At 62.8% G+C, this 22,618-nt stretch overlaps 2 protein-coding genes across 6 annotated transcripts; one reads left to right on the forward strand and one right to left on the reverse strand.

Moving 5' to 3' along the window:
* The first annotated feature begins 6,128 nt into the window (after window positions 1-6,128).
* Window positions 6,129-10,061, forward strand: CBX8 (chromobox 8). Of its 5 annotated transcripts, none has more exons than XM_041409540.1 (5): window positions 6,129-6,268; window positions 6,407-6,450; window positions 6,630-6,695; window positions 6,770-6,860; window positions 7,011-10,061. In XM_041409540.1, the coding sequence occupies exons 1-5, from the start codon at window positions 6,200-6,202 to the stop codon at window positions 7,833-7,835; spliced, it is 1,095 nt and encodes a 364-aa protein (XP_041265474.1). In that variant the 5' UTR covers window positions 6,129-6,199; the 3' UTR covers window positions 7,836-10,061. The 5 variants fall into 5 exon arrangements, with proteins under 5 accessions (XP_041265474.1, XP_041265475.1, XP_041265476.1 ...); XM_041409541.1 differs by having other exon boundaries at window positions 6,794-6,860; XM_041409542.1 differs by lacking the exon at window positions 6,770-6,860.
* Window positions 10,062-14,742: 4,681 nt separating this feature from the next.
* Window positions 14,743-18,662, reverse strand: CBX2 (chromobox 2). The gene is made up of 5 exons (XM_041409438.1): window positions 18,591-18,662; window positions 18,465-18,508; window positions 17,896-17,961; window positions 16,343-16,412; window positions 14,743-16,098 (listed from the first exon to the last, which is right to left on the reverse strand). Exons 1-5 carry the CDS (start codon window positions 18,660-18,662, stop codon window positions 14,743-14,745), a joined length of 1,608 nt encoding a protein of 535 aa, XP_041265372.1.
* Between the last annotated feature and the right edge of the window lie 3,956 nt (window positions 18,663-22,618).

Raw genomic sequence — 22,618 nt, forward strand, 5'->3', positions numbered from 1 at the left:
CCCGGGGGCCCGGGGGGGGGCCGGGGGGGGGGGGGGGGGGGGGCGGGGGCCCCCCCCCCCCCCCCCGGGCCGTTGCTGCGATACGGGCGGGCCAATCAGCGCTCACCAGCTCACCCGGGCCCCGGCACCGCTTCCTTATATGGTGCGCGCCGTCCGCGGGGCGCCGCGCGCATCACCATATAAGGGCATGAACCTAAATACAGCGCCTACCTTGGTCCGGGGGCGGGGCCTCTGTGTGGGCGGGGCCTCTCTGTGGGCGGGGGCCAGCCCCGCCCCCCGCCCCACCGGTGCCGGTCCCGCCGCTGCCGCCGGAGCGTGCCCGGCCCGGGGAAGCCGCCGGTCATTAAGCGGAATGCAAATGAGCGGCGCTTCACCCCTAATTGCTTTTGTTAAAAGCGGAGTCGCGGGGCTGCGCGCGAGCGAGCGGCGACGGTGGGAACGGGCAGGGACGGAGCCGGGATAGAGCTGGCCTGGGTGAAAGACGGTGCTAGCGGCAGCCCCGGGCGGCTCGATTCGCACTTCGTCTCATTTGTCACATTCCAGCCCCGTTCCCCCCGCGGCGGGGCCGTGGCCACCGGAGCCGCTGGGCCGCGCTCCGCGTTCTGTCCCGCCCTGGCGGGGCCCTCGCGTGGCCAGTGCCCACTCGTGACACTCCCTTGGCCGCTGCAGGGACAGATCCGGTCCGTCCTTCTGCCGTCCTTGCGCGATCAGCAGCCGGCGGCGCGGAGACGCGCCGACGAGATGGGGTGCAGGAACACCCCGGAACATTCCCGTTTGCTCTCCTTATTCCAGCCGGTTCCTCCCTCTCCCCATCCGCACACAGCTCGTGTTTATGTTCGTACAAATAATGAGCAAAATCAGAACCCCCGTGAACAAAAGATCTTTTGTGCGGAGCGCTCGGAGCCCGGAGCGGGCGATAAACGACGCCCCCCGGCTCGCCGCCCCCGGGAGCGGCACTTTCCCCGCCCGGGCGGTTCGGGGCGACCCGCGGAACCTCCGCGCCGGGGGTGACGAGGGGCTCCGGGTATGTGACGGCACGCCGGGAGAACCGAGAGCGGCGCTTTGCCGTCGGGGCGCTCCGTGGGCGCTCCCGCAGGGAACCGCTCGGGGATTCCGCCGTTCGGTGCGGCCGGAGCGGGGGCTCAGGGCACGGCGCCCCCGAGAACCGATGGCTGCAGGACACGCGTGGGTCTCTCCCACGAGCTAAGCCGATGCGGGAGGCTCCCCAGCGCCCGTGGGTCTGTGCTCCTGGAAAGAACGGCGGCTTCTCTCCGCCGTGGGCACCGCGGAAGGAAAAAAACCCGCGCTTTGCCCCGGGGCTTGGCACAACTCCCCGGGGCTCCTGCGGGCGCTCCGCCCGGCTGAACCGGCGGTGCGGGGGGGCGGCCCGGGGCGGAGGCGGCGGCAGTGCCCCCGTGGGGTGGCAGGAACGCCGCCGGTTGCGCAGAGGCCGCAGCCGCCATTTCCAGGAGGACGGTGCCACCTATGGAAAGCACCTGGAATTCACCGGGCCGGCGGGGACGCGCCGGGAAGTGCAGCGCTTCCGTGCGGCACCGTCGGGACGAGGCCGGGCTGCGCCCGCCGCTTCCCGGACGGGTTCATGGAGCATCAGAGGGACTTGGCCGCCACGGTCCTCGGCACCGACTGCCCCGGGGAAGATGTGCGGCTCAGTCCCGGGGCGGCGGCGAGACCCGAGCGGGACGGGCACTGAACTGCATCTCATCGGGGCGGTGGTTTCGCTGACTGGCCAAAGCCTCCGTAACCGGGCAATAACGATCGCAGGGGCGGAGAGAAGTTCCTCTGCCCAGGTGCCCGGTAGAGTCCCCGAAGCCGGGATCCTCTCCTCGCTCTGTGTCCGTCCACGCCGAGATCTCTCCGCGGCTCCGCCAGCCCACTTCGGTCCCCGGAGAAAGGGCAGCAACCGTACCCGGTGCCCTCCCAGACGTCGGCCGGCCCTGAGCCGTGCCCGGGGGGGCACGGTGCCTCCCGTCGCCACGTCGTCTCCGGAGCCGCCGGGGAAGCCCTGCCCCGTCATGAATTCGATGTCAAACACCTCGACACGAAAACTTACTCGCACGGGAATTTCTGGGATCTTATGGAGCGTCGGCGTAGCCGCTGCATGGGCACACCCGAGATCTCCCCTCCTCGGACCGGATACCCCCGCGCTAGCCGGCAGCAGCCCCGGAGGCACTGTGGGGTACCGGTGCCGCAGGTCGGAGCCGGTCGCTGTCTCCCCAGTTGTCCCCGAGCTGCTCGGAAACGAAAAGGCAGCGTCTTGGGGGTCCGGCTGAGCCCCCAGTCTCGGACAGGACCGTGAGCTGGCGGTGCCAAGGGGTCCCGGGTCCTCGCCCCCCCCCGTCGGCACAGCCCGGTACCGGTCTGTGGGGCAGTGAAGTGCCGATGCTGCTCCCGGCTCCATTCAGCTACCGAGGGAGAGAATAGTTTTCCTGCACGGCTCGGGCACGGAACCGAACCGGGAGAAACGCGCAGCCGATCCGGGCGGCTGGGTTGACCGGGAATCCGGGGCTGGCCTCCCCGAATGTGCAGGGGAGTGCCCACGCAAGCAGAGAACTCGCGTGGAAAGTGGCTCCGGGGCGTGCTCTGTCCTGCGCGGCGGTACCCGGGCTGCAGGATGCCTCTCCCGGGACCCCAGGGCCAGCCCGGCTGGGGGATCGCTTCGGGGGTGGGCAAGTTTTGGGGTTCTGCCGGGGGCCACTTGCTCTTCCCCGGCTCCCCTCTGCGGTCCCAGAGTGGGGGCCGTGCTCCGATCGCCCAGGAGATGGGGACACGCTGGGACGCGACCGTGGCACAAAGGGGTCTCTGAGGGACACCGGAATCCTCGGCCACCCGGGCAACCGGGTCGGGTCGGACTGGGAGCTGTGATGGATCCTGTCGTCCTCGACGCGGGTGGCCGCGGGACGGAGCAGCTTCTGAAGCGCGGCCACCGGAGCACACGGGAGTCGCGGGGAACTGCCCCGCTGCGATGCGGGGATCCGTGGTGCCGGCGGTTGGGTCGGAGCCAGGTCCGCCCCGCAGCCCCGTTCTCCCGGCTCAGCCGCACTCGGACACGCGCACTCGCCCCGCCGCCCCCACGCGCGACCCCGAGAGGGGCTCCAGCCCTCCGGTTTCGTTGCAAAACTCGCTGCCGTGGTGTCCTCTGCACAGAGAGAACCGAGGGGGGAGCCGGGCACTCTGCTCCTCAGCAGCCCTCTGAGCCCCGAGGAGTTCATCTCACGAGTGCGGGCTGGAGGAGCGTAGACCCCGCAGCCGAGAGGATGATTTGGGGTCAAATGGGAGGAAACGGGGTTTGCCGCGGCAGCAAACGCTCTCGCCGGTCCGGAGCTGTCCCCTTGTCGGCTCCGAGTCCCGGTATCCCAGAACCGGGCCACGGGCTGGTGTGGGTGACGGGAGCCGCAGGGATGAGCGGCCCCACCCGGCGAGAGCCCGTGGGGCCCCCACGCAGCTCCTGCCGTTGACCCCGGGAGCGTGGAATGCTGCCCGTGCCCGGCTCAGCTCCTGCTCCCGGTGGCTCGGTTGTGCGGGAGGGGCCCCCGCAGTGCCGGCGGCCCCGGACACCCTCCGGCAGCGGTAGGAACTGCCCGGGTACCGTCCCGCCCGCCGCTGCCTCGCCCCGCACGGCTGGAGCAGCTCTGTCCCACTTCTCCTTCCGGGCCAAGACCCCCACGAGTGGCCGCAGCCCCGGTCCCGGCTCACCCACGCGCGGGGACTTCGGGCGGTTCCCCCGCGGTGGCGGTCGCTCCGCGCTGCTTTCCCCGCTCCGTTCTCGTTTGCATCTCGCCTTCTGCCTGCCCCCCTGCACCTCAGCCGGGGCGCAGCTCCGGCCCCGCGCGTGTTCCGCGTGGGTTCCGGCGGGAGGATGGAGCTGTTTCTCCGCTGATGCCATCGTGGGAAGCAGCCGGAACCTCGGCTTCTCCCATCTGCGCCCCTACGCGTGGCCGCGGGGCTGCTCCGCGGCGCCTCGGAGCGCCGCGCAGGCGACGGGGCAAAGGCAGCTGCTCAGGCGGGAGTTACGCGGCCCCTCAGGGCTCGCGTGTGGCGTCGGTACCGGGCGGAACGGCCTCCGATCCGCGGTTCCAACGTGCACCGAGGACACCGATAGCCAAGATGCCGGGCAGACACCGACTTGCCCGGGGCTGCGGCAGCTCCACGGCCACGGGAAAGGGCGCCGCTCCGCCATCACCGGTCCTGCCGGGGGGCACGATCAGCCTCCGACCCACAGCCTCCCGCCCCCCGCCGGACCCTGCGCCCGGTGCCGCCGGTTCTGTCCTCCACGAAGCACCTTCCCAGGAACGGGGACCAGTGAGCCTCTTCCACGCCAAATCACGAGCCGCCCCGCGACCAGCCTTAATTAACAACGATTAATTTGACATTAACGAAAAACTTCCCGGGACGCAGCTCGCCGGTGGCCGGGAGACCGCGGAGGTTGCGCTTTCCCCCGGCCCGGCCACGCCAGGCAGAACTCGCGTGTCGCGACGGCTCCCGTGGCCGCGGGGTTTCAGGCTTGGTGTGAGAGTACGGGAGCTGCGGAGTGGGAATCTTCCGCCTCCTCCCCGGAGAGCGGTTTCACTTCGCCGGGAGGGGCGGGAGGAGGGATCTGCCCACGGAGAGCCCACACACGACCCCCGCGTCCCGCGTGGAGCCGTGCGGGTCCGGTTGGCGGCGCTCCCCGCGGGGTCCCGCAGCCCCACTCGTGTCCGCCGTTGGCGGTCCCTGCCCGTCCGGGTGGCGCGGCGGCAGGCAGGATCCCCGGGAAACTACGCCGGTGCCCTCCGGTCTTGGCATCCCCGGGGGGCTTCCCCAGCCGGGGAAAGGGACGGGTCTCGCAGCCCCAGCCCCCGGCCGGCGCGGCTGTGGTCTCATTCACCGGAGGGCAGGCGCAGGCGGATCCCCGCGGCCGCTCCCGCCGTGGGTTTCCCGCGCGTGAGCGTGGCGGCCGCAGCCACGCTCGTCGGCTTCGAGCTCCTTAGCGGAGGGGACACCGAGATGGGGACAGGAGGGAAAAACCCACGAGAGACTTCGTCTGGTCTCGTCCGTCGTGAACGGCGCCGCGGGAGCCCACGCACGTCCCACTCTCGGGGCAGCTCCCAGCGGCGGCGCTGCCCACGGACACGGAAACCGCTTCACTCCGCGGGACCGGGCTGAAAGGCTGCCCGGTCCTCCCGGAGCTTCACACCGACAGCGCGGGGGTCGGGTTCGGTCCCAGCCCACTTGCGAGAAGCGGTCTCGTGGGTCCTCCTGTCTCCCAGCGGCTGCACCGGTTTCCCGCGACTCGCGCGTGTCTCGTTCTTCTGTGGCCGGCTCGGGGAGAAGGCGCTGTCTCCCGACGCCGTGCCGCGGGGCGAGAGGCAGAGCCGGAGCGGGAAGGGGGTGCGGGTACCGGCTGGCAGCCTCCTCGGTACCGGCTGGCAGCTTCGCGGCGCAGCCACGTTCCTACGCCGGTTTGCTGACAGATAATGCGGGAGATGGACCAAATCCCGCGTGGGGCCGCCCCGCTGGCCCCGGGTCAGCTCTCCTCCCGCCTGAGACCGCAGCCGGGGGCTGCCGGCACAGCGAAACCGGCGGTCGCGGTGCCCTATTTTGCCGGTCGTGTCCGCGTCGCCGGGAAGGATTCTCGTTCTCGCAGCGGCGGCGGCGCCGAGCGGCACGCGCGACAGCGTCTGTCCGCGGACGGCTCCGCGAGCTCCGCCGCTACCGGGACGGCCGCTTCGCGCGGGAGCGCTCCCGCCCCTGACTCCGCTCTCTTTGTCCGACCACCGGTAGGCGTGCCAGCCCGCGGAACCCCCCATTCCGCACCGTCCGGGCGCCGCGGAACCACCCTGCCCGTCCGCGGTGCCGCGGAACCCCACTCCGCCCCTTCCCGGTTGCACAGCCCCGCTTTGTGCCCCGGTCCCCCTCCCGCCCTCCCGGGGCCGTCCCCCCGAGCGGGGCGGGGCGGTGGGCGTGTCCCGATGGGCGTGGCGGAGGGCGTGTCCCTAAGCCCCGCCCCTGCCCATCGGGACGCGGCGCACGTCGGGTGGGCGGGGCGCGGCGGGGCCAATGCGGCGCGGGCGGAATATTCCACCCGGCTCCGGCGCGGCGCGCGCGCGGGGGGGGGGCGGGCGCGGTGACGTCAGCGGGCGGAGTATTATGGTCTGGGCTGCGCCGGGGCCGCCCCTGCGCTGCGAGCGGCCGCGTAAACATGGAGCTCTCGGCCGTCGGGGAGCGCGTCTTCGCGGCCGAGGCCCTGCTCAAGCGCCGCATCCGCAAAGTAGGTACCACCCCCCGCCCCGTGCTCCGCTGCCTGCCCGGGGCGTTGCGGGGGGACCTTTGTTGCGGGGCGGTTTGTCGCGGGTTTGTCGCGGGTTTCGCTCCACGCGTATTTATTTCCCTCGCTTCCCATCCGCAGGGCCGCATGGAATATCTGGTCAAATGGAAGGGCTGGTCGCAGAAGTAAGTGGCCCGTGGGGCCGCGGGGGGATGCGGCGGGGGCCGGGGGGATGCTGGCTGCACCCCCTGCTCTCCCTTTGTGCCAGAGCGAGAACCTTTATGCCCCTGGTTTTTATTTTATTTGTCTTGCTCCCTCCTGGCTCCTTATTCTGTTCCCTCTCTCCGTCCCGCCTTCCCCCCAGGTACAGCACTTGGGAACCCGAGGAGAACATCCTGGATGCCCGGCTGCTCGCAGCCTTCGAGGAGAGGTACAAGGCCTTTACTAGCTGTAGCAGTTGCGCTTGTAAATATGTTGCTGTCTTGTAGCTATGCTGAATTGAAGCTTTGGTTCTTTTAACACCTCTAGGGAGCGAGAAATGGAGCTTTACGGGCCCAAAAAGCGAGGCCCCAAGCCCAAAACCTTCCTGCTAAAGGTAAGGAGGCCGGAGCCCGCGGGCCAGCGCAGGGGTTCCTCTCCGGCCCCCTCGGAGGATGCTCCCCTCAAAGGTGGCCTCTTGCAAGTTGCAATTACACAGCCGGATGGCAGGATAATAAAGTCACCGGGTGATTTATCTTCTTTGCAGGCCCAGGCAAAAGCCAAAGCCAAAACCTATGAATTCCGCAGTGACTCTTCCAGGGGGATCCGGGTGCCTTATCCCGGCAGGTCCCCCCAGGAGTTGGGCTCCACGTCCCGGGCTAGGGAAGGACTGAGAAACATAGCCCTGGCCCCCCAGGGCAGCTCCAGCAGCAGCGCCCCCAAGGCAGACGCCATCCGGGACCGGGTGATCCGCGTGGAGGAGAAACCCGGAGAGACCCCCAAAAAGAGAGGCCCGAAGCCCAGGAAGGAGCTTTACAAGGACCTTGCGGAGACTCTGGATGCCTCCAAGAGGAAACTGGGGGACCCGGGGGACAAGGTGGGGGACTACCTGAAGGCCAGGAAGATGGAGGAGGCGGCGGCGGGGGCAGCCAAGTTCGGCTCGGGACACAGCGTGATCCAGCTGGCCCGGCGGCAGGAGCCCGACCTGCCCGGCGCCCTGCCCGGTGCCAACCGCGCCGAGGCGGGGCCCGAGGCCTTCCCCCCGCGCCTGGCCAAGCACCGTGCGGACTTTCTGGACCCCAAGGGGCAGGGGGGGCTGGACCCCGGCGGGCCCAAGCTGCTGCACGGCGCCGTGAGCCCGGGGGCCGTGGGCAGCCTGTACCGCGACGGCGTGGGGGGCCCGGCGGGGCGGCCCTCGCTCATCGCCAGGATCCCCGTCTCCAGGATCCTGGGGGACCCCGAGGAGGAGTCCTGGAGCCCCTCTCTCAACAACCTGGAGAAGGTGGTGGTAACTGATGTGACCTCTAACTTTTTGACCGTCACCATCAAGGAGAGCAGCACGGACCAAGGATTCTTTAAGGAGAAGCGATGAGTTTGGTGGAGGTGGTGCTGGGGTTTTCTTCAGTCAGATCCAGACAAAAGCTTGGTAGAGCTTGGTGGGCCTCTCTTTTTTTCTTTTTTTTTTTGCTCTTTTTTTTTTTTTTTTCCTTTAAAATTTTTTTTTCTTTTGTTTTTGGTCCTGGAGAGAATTTAGAAACTGTCCTAAATTCATTAACTCATTCTTTTGTTTTGTTGTTTTGGTTTTTTTTTTTTCACCTCTTACATTTCGTTGGAAAGATTATCTCTAGAGTTATATTTTCTATTAGATGTAAATATGTTATTTAAGAAAAAATGCTTATATATATATATCTATATATATATATTTCAACTCTGAGTTGTTTTATTTAAATGGAGACAACAGTGACTGCTCAGTTGCTCCTAGAAAGGACAATAAAACTGAGAACTAACGAGTTCACGCATCTGCCGCAGGAGCCGGTGTACATAACAGTGTTCATAGCTAAGTATGTGCTGGTTTTTTTTAACTATTATTTTTCATATGATGCTATGGATGGTGGAGGGGGACGTGTTGCTCCCTCGGAGGGCGAAATGCCCGGATTTCTTGATTGTGATTTAAGGTGTTGCTTGTACAATCAAGTGTGCTGTGTCCAGGACTGTTGCCCTTGACAGTTGACGTGAGCACTTGAATTCACAGTGTTGTTGGGGATGGGGTGTTTCCAGTCTAACAAAAAAAGTCATGTTGCTACAAAGTCGGGGCGGGGAAAAGCAGAAATCCATAAAAAGGCTAAAAGTGTTGGAGTATTAACTTGAATTCCCTTTTCTTGCGGAGGAGAGGAGTTTGTGTGTGTAAGGTTCCTGAGGGGTGATACTGAAATGCACTTTAATAGAGTTGTCGTAGCAGTTGTGGGAGATGGGACTGAGCTGAGTATATCTGTTTTCATTTTGTCTGGTCGCTTGATTCTGTTCCCCCACCCACTAAAAACAAAAAACCCCAACAAAACCCCCCTCTGTTTACATTCCTGAAATGCCAGAGAGGTTGGGGACGGAACATCTCACTGCCCATATTTAGTTACTTTATTCTGCTACAGAAAGTGGATTATTATTATTTTTATTCCCATTCACAGTTTACTTCAGATTGCTGGAAGACTCCTGATAAAGTGTTTTCTAATATCCACATCCCTGACAAATCCCAGGGTCACCTTTATGCATTCAGAGACAATAAATGTTTCCCTTTCCTTACGGTGGTTAAACAATAGCCAAGAGGTGAAATATTCCTGTGCGGGGCAGCCCCACCGCCTCGGGTGGATTTTGTGCTGGATTTGCCCATGGGATTCCTCCGGGGCTGAGCTGCAGAGCTGAGATTCCTCCCTGGCTGGGGCAGGGAGGGTCTCGGGGCTCTGACAAGCTGCAGCAGGTTGGGGGCCTGGGGGTGCCCCTGCTCTGCTGCTCCCCCAGCTCGGCCACCCTGGGCAGGGGAGGGAGCCTGGGCCGGGCTGTGGCAGGGTGAGGTGGGGCAGGTGGCCCTGTCCTCACACCTTGCTCTGTCTGGGCAGCAGTCGGATGGGAAGCACAAGCCCGGCAGTGCCTGAGGGCTGGGACTGAGCCAGGGCCCCTTGTATTTGCAGCTCCTGGCCCAGGGAGCTCGCATGGGCTGGGCAAGGGGCATCTCTGCTCCAGGCCCCTTCAGCAGCTTCACCTTGCCCGGTCCCCTTCCCCATCCTTTTGGGACCCATGAGGTGCCTGGCAGGATGCTGGATTGGCTGTGCAAAGGGAGCCATCGTGTCCGACAGTTCCCAGTTTGTTTTTCCTTTCTTTTTTTTTTTTTTTTTTTTTTTTTGACATATTTTGTAAAATTGAAATTTTTAACTTGGTTTGTACGAAGAGCCGATGCGTTGGTTCCGGTGCTGACACGGTGTTGTTGGAGGATGAGGAGGGGGTTGAGCTGTTTGTGCTCCTGCTGCCGCCGAGGCCGGAGGATCCTTCCCTTTGCAAAGAGCCCGGAGCCGCTCCTGCCCCGCTCCAGCGCCGCGTCCGTGTGTCCGACACACCTGGAGCAAACCGTACCTGTGGGTGTAACTGTGTGTCTGTACATAGACGTGTACTCTGCGTGTGTGTGTGTGTGCGGGCGGTGCGTGTGAATTATTTAAATCTAAGACTTGTACAAAAACGATTTGGCTAAATCTCAGTCTCAGAAGTGAAGCTTAACTACGTGTCTTCTGCCAGCCGTGAATGTCCATATGAGACCTGCTTTTTATGTCAGTTTAAATATATACTTTGTAAATAGAAACGTGTCTGGCTTCCCTTTGTGGTCCTGGGGTGCCTGGGAGTTCCGTGGGGTGCGCTGGGGGTGGGTGGCCCTGCAGCCCGATCCCTCCCGGGGGACAGCTGGGGCCGGGCCCCGACGGGGCCGGGGGCAGGCGGGGGCTCCCCGGCCGCGGATGTCGCCGCTCTGGGCGCCCCCCCGGGGGTCCCGCGGTGCCCTCAGGGGGCCGTGGCGGCCGCTGTGAGCGGCTCCGGTCCGAGGAACGGCGCCGGGGCCGCCGCCACGACGCCGGCCGGTACCGGGCCGGGCCCGGGTGCTCCGCCCTTCCGACGGGTCGGGCCGCGGCGCTCCCTGCCCGTCGAGCCCGGCCTTTGTGTGCGGACGCGCCCAGGCGGGGGTGGGGGGCTCCATGGGGTTTTTGAAGCCGTGTCCTCATTAACCTCCTTTTTCTGCTCGGGCGGGTGGGGCGCAGACCCCGCGCCGCGGGAGCTGCCAGCGCCGGGAGGAGCGGGAGGAAGGGCCGCACAATGGCGCCTTTCTCCGCCGGCCCGGCGGGGGGGCCCGTTCACACGGGCCGCGGGGCCCCGCGGGCGGCCGGGGCCGGCGAGCCCCGGGCCCGGCCCGCTCCCTGTCCCGCTCCTTGGCCCGGTCCCGGCCCGCCCCCTGTCCCGCTCCTTGTCCCGGTCCCATCCCGTTCCCTGGCCCGCTCCCCGTCCCGGTCCTTGTCCCGGTCCCGGCTCGCTCTCTGTCCCGCTCCCCGGTCCGGTCCCGGTCCTTGTCCTGCTCCCTATCCCGGTCCCGGCCCGCTCCCTGTCCCGGTCCCGCAGGTGCGGGCGGAGGCACCTGAGCTCCGCTCACGGTGCAGGGGCAGCTCCAGCCGCAGCGGAGCCCGGGGCCGGAGGGGCTGCCTCCGGCACGGAGCCCCGCAGGGAAAGCGCTGCGGTTTCACCGTTCTGGTTTCCCGGCTCCGGTCCCAGCCTCACACATCCCCAGCCCGGGGCCCCGCCGCATCCCGGGCCGGGAACACGGTGCCTCGGAGAGGGGCCGGCCCCAGGCGGTGCCGGGGGTACGGAGGAGAACGGGAGCTCTCCGGAGCAGTGACCACACGAGGCTGAAAAGTTTAAAAAAATATTTATTGATATGCTAGAAAAGACGTGTGGAAAAGTCATACAAAACCCCCCACCCGATGTAAGCATTTCCTAGTGTTTTCCTGCAAATAAATTAAAAGCAGCCTAGAGCTGGGGGGCTACACTAGCGTTAGTGTCCAGGAGCACCGGAAAACTGCACAAGGAATGTGGGTGAGGGGCTGGGAGGGATGGGGGTGCTGCGTGGGGAGCTGGTCCTGCTCCCACAGCACTCATGCTTTCCCAGGGCAATAACATCCCCGACTTTTGTTCTCAGAAAATAAAAGCAAACAAACAGCTGCAGTTTAAAGCAATTATAAGTGTCATACAGGACCGATTTGGCTCTCTCTTTAATTAAAACGTACAAATCAGAGCACTGACTGGCACAAGTTATAAGAACAATTGTTTGTATTCACCTATCTCAAATTTGATAGTAAAACCTTTCTCCTGGCTCTGGAGCTCATCACACACAGCCTAGAAACTCAACACAAACCAAACCCCTAAACTATCTCCATCCCTCCGTGTACTCCTGGGAAATTTTTTTTGGTACAAAATATATATATAAAAATAGACTCAGTTTCTCGGGATGATGGCTGAATCGGCCACCTCTTCCAGTCCAATGGAAAACAACAAGGATGCTTAACCAGATTACGCCTGGGGAAAATATCCATTCACTATACAAATACCGCAGGACTTTCCACATCGGAAACCCCTTAGAAAATGACAAGTGACAAACCTTTAATTGCCTGTCTGACACCCGGCTGAACATGCCAACCCATAGCAGCAAACTCAAAAACAAAAAAAAAGGAATAAAAAAAGGTAGAACTTGAATCCTAATGGTACATAACCAGGGTCTGCACCGACCAGGGGTCTTCTAACCCCTGTCCACCAAAGATTCCAGTAAATTACTCACAGGATGTGTCTTTGGGAAGCAAACCCCAGTGGGAACCATGCACTCAACCCCCCCAGCTGCTGGGTGAGCCAAGATCCCAGAACACCAAGTGAGAAAGGAGCTGGGGAAGAAATGTAGAGTGAGATGGCCAGAAAAAAAAATCCTGGATTATCATTTTCACCATCGTTAGACCTTTGGAATTGAACCAGCTGGTGAGCAAAAGGCACAATAGCAAGTGGTGACAGCAGAGTCCTGTGCTGCTAGAGGGGACGTGCCTGGGAAGGCTGGGTGATGGAGGGGCTGCCCGCTGCTGGGACACACGTCCCCTTTGCCCGAGCAGGAGGCAGGAGCCAGGCCCTGCAGGAAGAAACCCGTGGGATAGAGGTTCTGGAGAGAGCAGCCAGCCCAGGGCTGCTGTGAAGTGCAGCCAGCACTTCACCTGCTGTCACAGCCCCACCCTTGGGGCCTGGCCCCTCCTTGGAGCATCTTCAGATGATTTTCTCCCCTTGGAAAAACCAATCCACACATCCTCTTGCTGCAGACAAGAGCATCCCTGCCTGGCCAGCTTCCCCTCTGGGGGCATTGCCCAGCAGGGCTCTGCACGACAGCAGGTGTCCCACTGGGGACCAGGACACCTCTCCCCACTGGTGTCACCGTGTCCCCAAGACCCTGTGACCACCCTGCTTTGCATAGGCACAAACCTGTGGTGGCAGCGGTGCCACAGACAAGGCTGAGATAAGGACGGTCCAAAAGGCACATTGTTATCAGTTTGGATTCGCAAAGGCCCAGTAGCAAATGTTTGGTGTGCGGCTGAGAGCGTCACCCCACGCTCCCAGAGCCCTTGGTTCTTCTCCCAAAGCACTGGCACCCCTGGCACACGGGCACAGCACACACCCTGCTTGCTGCTGACACAGCCAATGCTTCCTTGGGGCTCGTTTGGCAAAGTTACAGTAGAAGGCAAACTGCACAGACTGTGACATTTTGGCATCACCTGAGAGCGACCCCACTGCCAGGCAGTGGCAGCAGCCACCGCCATGGGGGGCTGCTGCCTCAGGGGGTCACAAGTACCTGCACCCCAGTATGGCCCAAGGACCCACACTCCTGTGAGTGGCCCTGCCTGGGGCAAAGGGAAATGCCTGCCCTGGTGCCAGCTCAGTCACCTGGGGACCCCCTAAGCAGTGACCTGCTGGTCAGGTGGAGGCATCAGAACCATGCAGGGAGGGGCAGCTGCCAGCTGTTCATCGCCTCCGAGAAAAGGACTCAGCATCAACAGAACGAAAATGACCTCGAATGCTACTAAACTCTGCCTGAACTGCTGCTAATTTTGGCTTCTAGGACAAATCTGCAGCAGGGAAAACACTGCAGTGGAAAAGCCATTAGTGGGTGCCATTACAAGCCAAAAGGAGCACCCCAGCTGCTGAGATGGCCAGGGGAAGGTGAATGGCTGCTCTGGTTCCTTGGCGAACAGCAGCTTGAGGGACCCACTGGTCGTAGCCCTTCTCCCCCTCCCCTCCCTTCCCACCACTCCAAACCACCTATGCAGGTGACCTTGACCAGCTTCTGAGCATTCTGGAGAAAACCATGAACGATCAGAGTGGGTCTAACCCAGGGAGCAGCAGTCCTGGGTGTCCTGGCAGCCCCAGCAGCAACCCACCTGCTGCTGGAAGGGTTCACACATTCTGCAAGGCTTAAAAATATTCCCCAGCTCAGTCCCTGTGAGTGCCTGGAAGCTGCTGAGCAGGAGGTGGAGATGCTGGCAATGCCAGGATGAGGTACAGGAGTGGTGTGGGGGCTCCCTGGGCTGCCCAGAAATTCATGTTCTTCTGGAAGTCAAGTCACTGCAGAAAAGCTGGTGGATCCTGCTGGCTTTCAGGGCAGGACTTTCCTCCAGCAGAAAGGAAACACCCTCCAAAAAAAAGCATCTCTGCCACCTGTTCTGTTAGTGGCATCCAGGACTTCACCTATCTTAGACTGGGGTTATTTCCCTCCCTCGTGGAAAAAAAAAATCCTTAAGAAAAAATGTAAACAATGTTTCCCTATCAGCTGGAAACCCCAACAGAAATGCTGTGGGTTTCCCATCATTGGAAATGACCTCGCCCAGGGGGGTGGCTGGGCTGAGTGTACCCTGAAAAACCCCCAAATGCAGCTGCCCTCCACAACCCTGAGGGCTGGGAGCAGCAGCTGCCTCATTTGGATTGACTTGCAGTTCCCATGGCTCACAGACAGATCCACAGGAAGCCCAGAAGAGACTCTCCCAGGTGTAAGACTGTCCCTGGCAGCTCCACACCCCTGTGGCCAGGGAGCTGCAGCCCTTGGCATCTGCTGTTTCAAAGCAGAGAGACCTGCAGGCAGTGAAGCCTGGCTCGAAACCGGCCAGCCTGACACCCCGGCAGCCCCAGTGCCCCCAGAGCATGGCATCGACCACCCCTACACGGGGCACGGCTCCAGAAGAGGATGGAGAGAAGCCAGGGAGGAAATCCAGGAGCTGCTGGCAGTTTGGAGCGGGTTTCACTGCGTTATTGGTCCAGCCTATCCAGACACGAGTTCCAGCAGGTCTCACGAGGGCTCTGCGTTTGCTTGAAGAAAAAACCCCTGATGGAAGAGCTGGGCAAAGGTGAGGGTGAGGCTGAAGGGCCCTCTCCCTCCTCTTAGGCTCCTGGGCTCAGTATTGCCTCAGGTTGAAAAACCCGACGCTGGTGGGGGACTCCTTGACCGTCACTGTGATCAGGTTAGCGGTGACATCGGTGACAAAGACGTGCTCAATCAGGCTGCGGGTGGGTTTCCAGTCCTGGCTGGTCTGGATGGAGACAGACATGTTCTGACCCACGCCTGGGAGGGAAGCTGAATCCCGGTCCGAATCCGAGCTGGTGTCCTCGCCTGTGCTCGCTTCGGACAGGGCGGAGGCTTTGCGGCTCTCTGTGGCCGCGTGTCCCTCTGGAGCGCCCGCTGAGCCACCTTTGGCCGAGTCCCTGTCACCTGCCCGGTGCGTCTGCTTCTTGCTCTTGCCTGCGTCCCCCCCTGGCAGTGCAGCAGCACCGGCGGCGCTCAGCCCGGCCCCTGTCACACCACCCTTGGCACTGCCAGCACCCTTGGCACCCGCACTGGCCGTGCAGGCAGCGGAGCCCTTGGCCAGGGAGCCGCAGAGGTGCCTGGGCAGGCTGCTCCCGCTGGCCGCGCTCGGCCCGTTTTTGACGCTCTGCAGGTTCAGAGCCTGGAGGTTCAGCTCCTGGCTGGAGGCTGCCTGGCTGCTGGCCCCAGATGAGCTCGACGGTGCCTTGCTGCCGTTGGGCAGCATCTGGCCTCCAGCAGCAAACCCCGATTTCTGGTCCCCTCCAGCGCTGCTGCCGGAAGCCTTTGCAGTTTTCGGTCCCTGTGTGTTCAGTCCCAGCTCCCCAGAGCCTTTCTGGCTCCTCATTTTCAAGTCCAGCCCTAAGCTGCCCTTACTGGCTGCCTGTGCCTTCAGCGCCAGCCTGCCCAGGGCCGAGCTTTCGGCTGCGCTCTGGCTTTGGGACATCCTGTTCATGTAGTGCACGATGGAGCTCTGCCAGCTGATGGCCTGGCTGGGGCTCGCTGAGCCGCTCTTCATCATGTTGGGCAGGTTCTCCACTGAGGAGCCCCCTGAGCTGAGCCCAGCCAAGGTGCCCGGTGGATCCTTCAGCATAGCCATGCCTGAGCCCTGCGTGCTGTGCTGGGGCTGCAGCTTCCCCACCAGCTTGGCACTGCTCCCCACCTCCTTCCGGGACGTTTTCAGCACCTTTGTCAGGTTCACAGTCCTTCGAGCTGCTTTCTGCTCTGGGGGAAGAGGTTTCCGGCCACGTTTCTTCCTGGAAGCGTCTTTCATGTCGGGCTTGGCCACCAGGATCTGAGCTTTCTTCTGCGGCACCGGGTGCGTCTCCCTACTGCGGGGACCTCTCTTTGCTTCCAGATCACTCTCATCCTCTTCCTCGGAGGAGGAGGAAGAGGAGGATGTGGAGGAAGAGGAGCTGCTTGACTTAGTTTTTGCAGGCATCTCTGGTTCCTGCAAAGCAGCAGAGACAGGGAGAGTTAACAGCAGTGACCAAGGAATGGTTATGGGCACTATAAACCCTCCAGGGTGGCCTGGCCAGGAGCCTCAGACATGGCCAGGTTCTCTCTCTGTGTAGCTGATCTTCAGGGGTCCATCAGCTGATGGGACGAGTTGTGTGCTCGAGGCCACCCCCAAACCCCGGTGCCCTCCAAGGCCAGAGCCCCTCCAGAGCTGCCCCAGCACTGCTGGGACTCACCACGTTCTTCCTGGGCCTGCCCCGGGGCCGCTTGCCCCTCTTCCGATTCTGCACTTCTTTCTCGTGTTCCCTGCAGGAAACAAGGATTAAAGACAATGTTTATGGGGAAGAAAAAACATCTGGGGAAACTGAGGCAGCCAGGTAGTGACAGGACAGCATCCCAGTCTGCACCAGCAACATCCCTGCAGCTTCCAGCACTCAGTGATTGACCACATGGTGTTACCCATCCTAAACCTGTGCCTTTACCAGGTGAGATTTGCCATTTTTCTGGCACAAGAGGATCAGGCAAAGGGAAGGGTCTGTCCCCAGCCCTGCTAAGCCTTGCTTTGATTATGCCCCTGCTGTGCTGAGCTTCCATGCTGGGTGTGGGAGAGGCAAAGGCATTCCCTGGAAGCTCAGTGTGTCCCCTCCTCTGCTGGACTCCTTCCACCTCTCCAGCACCTCCTGCTCTGGCCACGGTGGCCCAGGCTGGGATGTCTCAGGTCACAGTACTCATTTCCTAGTTCTGTTTAAATGGGATGGTGTTTAGATGTAACACATCCAGCTGATTAAACACCATCCTATCCGCACCCAACACCAGATCCTATTCTTGAATAAAATGGATCCAGAAACCAGTTATAATTAAATCCTATAATAAACTTTAATGATTTTTATTATTACTATGTCAAAGTACTTGGCAGCACTATGTCTGCCATGGCCAGCTGGCTCCCCTCTGCTCTGTGAGTGATTCCCAGGGTGCAGGGCTGTGGAACCATTGCTGTTCTCAGCCTGGCTCCAGGCAGGAGCATGCACTGGACAGGACAGACACCATTTTGTTCTGCCATCCAGGCGCTTCAGCCTGGAGAAGGCCCTAGGGAGACCTCAGAGCATCTTCCAGTACTTAAAGAGGCTCCAAGAGAGCTGGAGAGGGACTTTGGACAAGTGCCTGGAGTGACAGGACACAGGGAACTGCTTCCAACTGACTGAGGGCAGGGTTAGATGGATATTAAGAAGAAATTCTTCCCTGTGAGGGTGGTAAGGCCCTGGCACAGGCTGCCCATTACCCCATCCATGGTAATGTCTAAGGCCAGGCTGGACAGGACTTGGAGCCACTGGGATAGTGGAAATGATGGGGTGGATCGGGAAGAGCTTTAAGATCCTTCTAATCCAAACCATTCTCTACCATTTTCTCCCAGATATTATTTCGCTCACCCTCCACAAGCTCATTTTAATGCCTCACAAGCCCAGGCACCATCTCCCCCCAGGGGTCTGCGGCTGTCCCCCAAGCACAGCCAAGGTCCCTGAGCCCCGGATGGGGACAGGGAGCCCCAGGTCCGTGCCCCATTCCCCTGGTGCACCCGGAGGCCATAAACCCTCGGGGTCTGTCTGGCCAGGGCACAGCCGTTCTAGGTAGACCTGGACCGACCATGACTCCGGGGACAAACAAAAGGGCCTGGCCACAAAGGGCTCCGCCAGCTCCAGGCTGTTGTTTCCAACGGCTTCCACCACACGTGCAGCCAATTAGAAGTTAATTGACTTTACAGTTTGCTTAGAAACATTTAGAGTTTGCTCACTTCTTTTGGAAAGCCAGGAGCAGCCGGGGGTCCAGGATGTTCTCCTCAGGCTCCCAGCTGTTGTGCCTGCAACAGAGGACACGGACCGGTTGAGAGCAGGGGGCCGGACCCCCCCGCCGTGCCGGCACCGACGGGGCACCGGGGGCTTCCCCCAGGGACACCCGGGCCTGGCACGGACCGGGGCATGCCGGTACCGGGGGCCGGCACAGCCGGGGGGCGGGCAGGGGAGAGGGGCCGGGGGAGGGAGATCGGCAAGGGGGCGGCCACGCCGCCGCGGGGCGAGGCGAGCCCCGCGCATCCCGGGGGAGCTCCGGTTTCAGCACAGCGGGCGAGGGGCCGGCACAGCCGGGGGGGGCTGCACCGGCCCGGGAGGGGGGAGCGGAGCCCCACGCGGTGGCGGGGAGGGCCCGGCCGCGGTCGCTCTTATTTGTAAACAAAAGGAGCGGCACGACCCAAACAAAAGCGGCCGGGCGGGCGGTACCCGCGCCCCGCACCGCACGCCGCTCCGCACCGCATGGTTCCGCGATCCGCGCCCCGCACCGATCCGCGCCCCGCACCGCCCCGCTCACTTGGAGGACCAGCCTCGCCACTTGACCAGGTACTCCAGCTTGCCCTGCGGAGAGAGACGGGAGAGGGGCGTTAGCGGCGGCGGGGAGAGCGGGGAGAGCGGGGGGTGCGGGGGCGGCGGGTCCCACCTTGCGGAGCCGCTTGCTGAGGATGCACTCGGCGGCGAAGACCTGCTCTCCCACGCTGCTCAGCTCCTCCATGGCCCCGGCCCCGCGCACACCCCCGCGCACTCACACACAAGGGGAGCCCCCGGGCGCGCCCCCGACGGCGGCCGCGCGCGCTCCGACCCCCCCAGATCCACGCGCGCCCCCCGGCACAATACGGCGGAGGGGCGGGCGGGGGGTCCCCAAATTCCCCGCCGACCAATGGGGAGCGGGGGGCGGGGCGATCCGGCGTGGGGGGTGGGGGGAGGCATTGTCTGTGTGCGACCCCTCCTCTTCCTCCCGCGCGGGGGCGGCCGCAGCCCGGCCGGAGCGGGGACAATGGGGTGGCCCGGCCCGGGGCTTTGTTTGCCCAGGCAGCGCAGGGGGCTTCCCCGGCCGGCCCCCGCGGGGATCCCCCCGGTCCGACCCCGTGAGGGGTTCCTGCTGCGAGGAGCCGGGCTCCGAGTCCCCCGCCCGGGGTCCTTCCTGGGGACAAAGCACCCTGGGGCCGGGGCAGCCGGCGCCGGTCCCCGCCGGTCCCCGTCGGCCCGGAACAGGCGGCAGCAGCACCGGCACGTTTCAGTCCTAAAATAGTTGCTTATAATAGAATAAAAGATTTCCCGGGGGGGGTGGGCCGGTTGTGACCCTCGCGCGGTGCCGGCTAGCAGCTCGGTACCGCCCGGCCCACGATCCCTCCCGAGCCGCGCTACCGGGGGTGCGGCGGCACCGACCGCGCCGGCACCGCACGCACCGGGGCGTGCAGGGCTGCGTGAGGAGCTGCTGCACGGCGGTTGTGCGCTGTGGGCGTGGAAGGATGAAATATGGTGCTTTACAGGCATGGAAGAAGATGAGTCAGCACCTCAGGGAGTTCGCCGCCGCGGGCCCGGAGCCTGCCGTTAACCGTGCGGGAGCCGCAGGGATATGAATTGCCGTCGCCCCGGCGCCTGGGTGCCCGCGGCGCGCAGGGACTGAGCAGGAGCCGGACGGGCCATGGGGTGTCCTGCGTGGGGCCTCGCCCGCACCCCGGGCACTGCCGTCTCCGGTAAGCGATGCCGGGTTTAGCGAGGTCGGGTTTAGCGGTGCCGGGTTTAGTGAAGCTGAGTTTAGCAATGCCGGGTTTAGCGATGCCGGGTTTAGCCGGGTTTAGTGGTGCTGGGTCATTTGGAGCAGCAGCGGGTGCGTTGGCTGTCCCCGTTGCGGGGGGAATGTCACCACGGGGGACCCTCTGAAGGAGGCAATGAGAGGCTGGAGTCAGGAGCGGGACTGCTCGGGCACCGCGGGATGTGGACGTGCCTGGGGTGCTGGGTCCATGCCAGGGGGCTGTCTTGGGTCGGGCGCTGTCACCTTTCATTGTTTTCTTTGACAATTACCGTGGCCGTTCGCTGATGAGCTGTAGGAGCGGTTTTTTAGCCGAAGGTGACACAGAATTGTAACAGCGCCGCACTTTTTGTTTGAGTTCATTTACCTTCTGCCAGCTCGGCTCTTTGTGTGTGACGCCTCTGAGATTTTAGAAGCCCTGTGTGACCTCCCCTCGCCGTGTGCCTGAGCCGTGCACAGCCATCCCAAGGGATGAGCCCTCGGGCTCTCCTGGCTGCAGGGATTCGCCTCTCAGAGACCACCCCTCTTGGGAATGAGCCCTGGTTCGGGTGATGCTGGGTGAGCTCCTCTCCCAGCCGCCCCTCAGTGCTGCTGTTCCTCTGCTCCCCACGAGGATGCTGGGCTGGGGTCGCTGTTCTCTGCCCTCCCGGGGCCAGAAAGGGGAGGCCGTGTGAGTGGAGAGGTTCCATCCACTGGCTGCTGGGCTGGCGAGGGGCTGGGCTCAGAAGTGGGAGCAGTCCTGGACGTTTGTGTCTCCTTAGGGACTGCAGTGTTTGTGGGACTGTGCCATCAGCACTGTCCCTGGTCCCTTGTCGGGACTCTGAATGATCCCTAATGCTGCTCATGCCACACGTCCTGTTCCTGCTGAGGCTGGAAAGGACCGTGCTGCTCCCTGGGCTGGAAATCTCCTTTCTCCTCCCAGAGGTTTATTAGAAACTGGTCCTGGGCAGTCCCTTGGCTGCCATGGGCTCTGTGCCTTTTACCCCTGGCAGAGTGGGGTACCCCAGGGCTTCTGGGATGTCCTGTTCCCTCCTGGTCAGTCAGAGGAGACCATCCCAGCCCTGGAGCTTCCCTGGGCACTGCTGGTGGGAGCCCCTGCTGGGGCTGCCCCTGCAGGGGCTGCTCACTGGGGTGGGATGAGATGACCCCCTGCTGCTGCCAAAGCTGTGGCTCCACCTGTGAGTGCCTTTTCCGTGAATTCAGTGTTTCCCATCCCTGACATGGACTTCACCTTTCTGGAGAAACTCAGCAACACACACTGGATAACTTGGCCCCATGCTCCCACCAAGCAAAGTGACAGCAGGGCCAATAAATTCACCAATCACCATGAAAACCATCATCATCTTAAAAATGAGAGTCAGACCCCCGAACTAATCTGATGGAACATGATTTTGTAGCTTTTCCCAAGTAGGCCAGGCATCCCAGGAATGCCGTGTGTCCTGTGTTGTGTCTGTAGCAGGGGCTGTCAGGCTGAAGTGGGGGTTTGGTGTTGAAGGAAGGGATGGGGATGGTCCGAGTCCCCTTTGTGTGTTGAGGGGGAAAGGGCTGTGCTGCTCCCCAGACTGGAAATCCCTTTAAACTGGGGTTTACTGGGAACTAGTTCAGGTCACCCCTGAGCTGCTGTGGGCTCTCTCCCATCCTGCCAGGCTCAGTGAAGGACACGGCCGCTTTCCAGGGCCTTGTGGAGCACGGAGCCCTGGCCTGGTAGGTGCAGGGTGGGGGTCAAGGTGCGGGGGGATCCAGGCCGTGGGGGTTCCCACAGCGTCTCTGTGTTGGTGCTGGACCCCCCAAAAGCAGATGCATTGCAGGGGTGCCCCGTTCCCTCCAGTGCGCCGGGACCCCCATGCCAGGGGTGCCTGAGGGGGTGCGGGATGTCCCTGACCCCAGAGGGCGAGGCTGGGGCCAGCCCAGGGAACAGCCGGGCCATGGTGGCCATGTTTGTTGTGGGCAAATGGTGGCTGTTTTCCCCAAGGCATCAGCCAATCAAAGCACAGAGATCTGCATCTCATTTGGGTACTGCAGCCGGGTATGGAGCTGTGCAGCTTCCCAGGATGGGGTGGCCGGGGACCGCGTGGTGTCCGGGTCCTGTGCGGGAGTCGGAGGGGCGCGTGCCACCCCCAGAGCAGGCGTTTTGGGAGGCAGCAGTGTCCCCACACACTGCGTGCCATAAATAAATAAATACGTGTCCTTGTATGTTTGTTGTTATGTTCCCATCCCGGAGCGGCTGGGACCCCTGGGCAGCGAGCAGCTTCCCAGTGCAGGAAAAAGAAAAGGAAGCAAATGGTGTGGAAATGCATGGCAAATTGGGATGCAATACACAGCGGGGCTCTCCCTGCTGCGTGACCCCCAGCCCGGGGAGGGGGGGCGGTGGGGAATGAATTACGTGGGGCCGGGAGGGTGGGAGGAGACGCGGGGATCCGGCAGAGGCTGTGTCAGGGCAAGGCTAGGCTGGGCTTTGGCCTTTGTCATCGGGAAATATCTGCTGAAAATGTCCCACATTGCCCATGCACGAGGTGTGAGGAGCAACGGGAAGGGCTGGGAAAGGCTCCAAGGACGTGCAAAATGCTACAGTTTGGGGTTTTCCTTGGAAGAGGCTGAGCTGGACATGGCTCCTGGCTGGGGAGCAGGAGCTGGTTTAGGTTCCGTGTGTCTGTGGGATTAAAACTCGCACCCACAGCAGCGAGGATCCATCTCATCCGTCTGGCCTGGGACATGGAAGCATCCCCCAGCCCGGGCACGCAGTCAGGGCCGGGAGGGGATGGTGACATTCAGGTGTGTGTCGTGGATCTTCGGGGCATCCCTTGGATCATCCCTGCGAGGGTGGTGCAGCCGGAGCTGCAGAGGGTGCTGGGGAGCGCCCCGGGCCCGGCGGCACCGCGGGTGGTTCCCAGGCTTTGTCCCTCGGGACGAGGAGC

This window comes from Onychostruthus taczanowskii, unplaced genomic scaffold (assembly GCF_017590055.1).
Source record: "Onychostruthus taczanowskii isolate IOZ18803 unplaced genomic scaffold, ASM1759005v1 scaffold30, whole genome shotgun sequence".
NCBI lineage: Eukaryota > Metazoa > Chordata > Aves > Passeriformes > Passeridae > Onychostruthus > Onychostruthus taczanowskii.